The sequence below is a fragment of the Pterocles gutturalis genome, unplaced genomic scaffold (genome assembly GCF_000699245.1).
Source record: "Pterocles gutturalis isolate BGI_N339 unplaced genomic scaffold, ASM69924v1 scaffold13731, whole genome shotgun sequence".
Classification (NCBI taxonomy): domain Eukaryota; kingdom Metazoa; phylum Chordata; class Aves; order Pterocliformes; family Pteroclidae; genus Pterocles; species Pterocles gutturalis.
Window position 1 is genome coordinate 71,522 of NW_010100652.1, and position 4,169 is coordinate 75,690.

A 4,169-nucleotide genomic window follows, 5' to 3' on the forward strand; every position below is an offset into this window, starting at 1 on the left:
CGTGACTGTCCTGGCAGCAGCTCTGCCCATCAGTGTGTGATCAGCTGAATCCTCCCTGCCTTCCTCATCACCCTCCCTTCTGTTTTCCCACAGAGCTCTGCCGACCAGGGGGAGACGAAAAGCACCCCGAGCAACCCTCCTTCCAAAATGATCCCCCCCAAACAGCCCATGTACCCGATGCCACCGCAACCTTCCTCGCCCTACCCCGGCTTGGGTTCCTTCTTGTCCCCGTCGGACCTGCAGAACTACCGCAGCCACCCCCACCCCAGCCTCTCCCGGCCCCTCACCTCCAAACCCATGCTGCCCAGCATCAGTGCCTCCCGCCCGCCCTCCCTCCAGATCAGCCCCCCCAGCTCTCCTTGCACCACCCGCAGAGCTCCCTCCTCAGCCAGCCCCTCAGCATGCAGCAGGTCTCCCAGCAGCCCCTCCTGTCCCCTCCCATGGCACTACAGGTACAGCCCCCCATCAACGCCTCGCCTCCCGGGCAGCAGGTAGGTGCTCAGAGGGAGAAGGGTTTGCAGCACGAACCGCGCCGTTGCCCTTTTTCCCGTTGGGTCTGTTGGTTTTTGGGTGGTTTGGGGGTGTTGGGTGTCGGTGTTGTCCCCGGGGGAGTCTTCTCCTAGCTCCATCAGCTTGTGGATCTCATAGTTTGAGGGTGATGTTTTCAAGAGTGCTGAGCTGTCCAGCACCCCCAGAAATGGGGCAGATTTGTGCAACGGAGCAATGAAGGCTCTTTCGGCAGGGGGAGATGCGGGAACTTGGGCTGCCCCTGGTAAAAGCTCCTTGTGCACGTGGTCCCCCAGCCTTGTCTGGGGGGAGTCGCCAAGAGTCAGCCATCTGAAACGATGGGCTGGGTACTCGGTGAGAAACCCTTCTTGTGACATGGCTAAGAAAAGGGAGCACTGGAAGTGCCTGGGATAATGGCAGGGATCCAGAGGGGCTGCCAGGAGGAGGAGGAGAAGGATAGAGGGAATGGCACAACCAAAATATAAAATCCATATTTTTCCCCAAACTGCCTGGCAATAGGAAAAAATCACTTTCGTGGCAGAGAGCCGAGAGCATGCGATGTGTGCTTGCCTGTACTAACAGCACAGCAGCAACACAAATCCTATAGACGTGTGCCATGAAGATGGAAAACCTGCTGAAGGAAACTATCCTTTGCCGTGCCCGGTGCAGCCCACACCCAGGGCATCAGCCTGCAGGGTCAGAGTCTCCTCTTCAAACCTGCTATTAGGAAAATCTATCTGGAGGAAAAAATTGCTATAGCAAAAAACATTCCTATACCTTATAGAGAACTTGCCAGAATACAAACGATGAGACGAGAGGTTTGCAGAGTTTCTCCATCTGGAATATGAACTGGACGGACTCTTCCCAGTGGGGGACATATGCTCTGAACTCACAGCTGCTACCATTGACTCGATGATACTTTCAACTGTAGTATTCGCCCAGCTGGCTGAATAATTTGTGTTTAATGTGTTTACGAGCTATATATCACAAATTCATACAGTACTTCAGCAATGAACAAAGCTTTCTTTCCCATATCGTGACCCATCCAGTTTGGGGATAACTTTGAGAAAACAGAAATTGTTCATTTGGGAACAGATATTGCAGTGGAAGAAAACCAAAGGAGAGCAGGGATGTGGAAGCACAGCTATCCCTGACTGTAATAAAAAGACAGCACATGTGGGAAGGTCAGATGCTCAATCAGATTTTAATTTCCAACCTGCTCAGAGTATCCCAAGTAACTTCTCCAGCACAGTGATTGAGCTTTGGCTCTGCAGAAGCAAAAGTGGCTTCTGTAATTCACTGATAGTCCCGAAATGAGCAGAAAAGGAGATCCTCATAATCCCTTTAATTGGGATATTTGGTGTTGCTGAGGGCAGCATTTTGTGAAGCTACATTCCATACATGTTTGCTAGGAAAAACTTTAATGTAAAAAAACAAAACCAAAAAAAAAAAAAAAAAAACAAACAAAACCCCACTGCCCTAGGGGTGGAGTTTTGGGGAAAGTCATGTTGTTGGTCAGGTAACTACCGTGACTCTGGTTTATATCCATCGGCTAATGTAACCTAATTAAGCCAACCCCCAAAAATTGGGAAAGCTTTCAGATAAAATGGTCCCACGGAGAGCATTGCGGGTGTTCGTGGCCTTGTTACTGTACATGATGCTGGGGTAACACATTCCTGCAGAGGGAGCTGCACTGGAAGTGGAAAACTGGTTTCGATTGCCAGCACACTGATGCAAAGGCTCTCATGGCCGCGGGTCTTCTGCAGGCGTTCACCACCCCTGAGGAGGGAGGTCTTGAAAAGCAAGAGGAGGGAAGAGGAATGTAAACCAGATGTTGCTGCATTGACACCTGCTTCTGCAGGGTCCCACCGTGGTGGTTTGGGGTCCTGGGCTTGGACCTGCTGCTGTCCCTGGGTCCCCCGTGCTCTGCACTGCTGGGTTTGGGGCATTGCATGGAAACGTGTTCATGAAATGTTATTAGATCTGCTGTGTGTGCTCCTGTAACCCTGCCTTTCCTTTCCACCCTGCAGGACTTCTCACATATTTCGTCTGAGTTTCAGAACAGCGTTGGACCCCGTTCTCCTGGTGCATCAAACCCTCCAGGAAGCACCGAATGGGACAGCGACTACCCCAGCAGAGAGTGTGGGATCAACCACTGCAGGCCAGTAGACAAAACAGAACATTGCTAATGTACCTTCTGGTACCTGAAGTGTGACCGGGTACAACAGCCGAGAATCTGCCCTGAAATGCACAGCATGGTGGTGGGTGGTTATGGCCAGTGAAGTTCAAGGTTTCCTCTTCCCTGTAGGCTCACTGAAGTGATGCTATGGAAGCAGGTGGCCTAAAAATCACCAATAATTTCTTGATTGGGTGTGAAGAGGATTCCTTTTAGTGTGTTTCCATCCCATTAGCAACAGAGGAGTTGGGCATGTCTCCTTCTGGAGCAGGCCAGGGATGACCAGCTCCCAGGCAGAGTCGCTGGAGGTTGGAAGGCAGCTGTGTCCATGAGCAACGTCCTTCTGTTCCTACAGTGATTGCTGTGATCGCTGAGGCCACAACCTCCCATAGTTGTCTCTAGTGATGTGTCCCTTGTTGGTCCTGGAGTTTTGCCACAACAGGGTACAAAGCCTGATCCTCCTGAGAGCTGCTCGGTGCTTTGGTCCCCTGCACCTTGCAGGAGAAGAATCATAGAATCACAGACTGGTTTGGGGTGGAAGGGACCTTAAAGCCCATCCAGTGCCACCCCCTGCCATGGGCAGGGACACCTCCCACCAGCCCAGGTTGCTCAAAGCCTCATCCAGCCTGGCCTTGAACCCCTCCAGGGATGGGGCATCCACAGCTGCTCTGGGCAACCTGGGCCACTGCCTCACCCCCCGCACAGGAAAACATTTCTTCCCAATATCTCATCTAAATCTCCCCTCTTTCAGCTTCAAACCATTACCCCTCATCCTATCCCTCCACCCCCTGATAAAAGGCTGCAAACATCTGCCCAGATCTCCCCCCTTACACCCTACAAGCTCTGGCATGAACATGCCAGCAGAAAGGTCCCTCCAATGCTCCTTGAATTCCCCAATAAGTAAAAACATCAGGATGGTCTCAAGGCTGGGGCACAGGGAGGCTGTGAAAGCCGTTGCCAACCGCCGCCTAATCCGCTGCTCTTGGCTCAGCAACAATATTTGCAGCCGGCTATTGTGCTCTGCAGAACGGGCGCGTGGTTTGCTGGGAGAGCAGGTAAGGAAGGAGGCTGGGGAGCTTCTGAGTATTGTTTGATTTGCTTGAAGTACTGGAACATTGTGCTTTCACCGGAGATAATAGCGAGCTCCCAGCCTTTCAGAGCACGGCTCCCGCTGGTGCCAGCAGAGCACTTAGAACTGCTGGGCTGGGCACAGACTGTACAGACATTTATTTTGTTCAGGGAAATAACTAACTTGCAGAGCCATTAGAATATCGGTGCTGTCTGCCTGCCGGAGGGTGCTCGGCTGCGTGGGTTGTTCTGGGCTCCGCCAGCGACCTTTGCGTGGTCCTTCCCGAAGTCTCTGCAGACAACGCGAAAGAAGGAACCTGGTTGGGGCTCGGTGACAAAAGTCATTTTAGATGCCGTGGGCAAAACACTAAAGCCACTTGGAGGGTTATGGCACATGGATCCCAATTTGCAGAGGTGT

At 52.2% G+C, this 4,169-nt stretch overlaps 1 protein-coding gene across 1 annotated transcript in view; it reads left to right on the plus strand.

The window, feature by feature from the left end:
• TOX2 (TOX high mobility group box family member 2) overlaps positions 1 to 4,169 on the plus strand; it is a gene marked incomplete at its 5' end in the record, with an annotated part of 62,932 nt that overhangs the window by 54,082 nt on the left and 4,681 nt on the right. Inside the window, 3 exon segments of the mRNA XM_010080692.1 lie at positions 94 to 349; positions 352 to 491; positions 2,538 to 2,668. Coding sequence (XP_010078994.1) covers positions 94 to 349; positions 352 to 491; positions 2,538 to 2,668 — 527 coding nt within the window.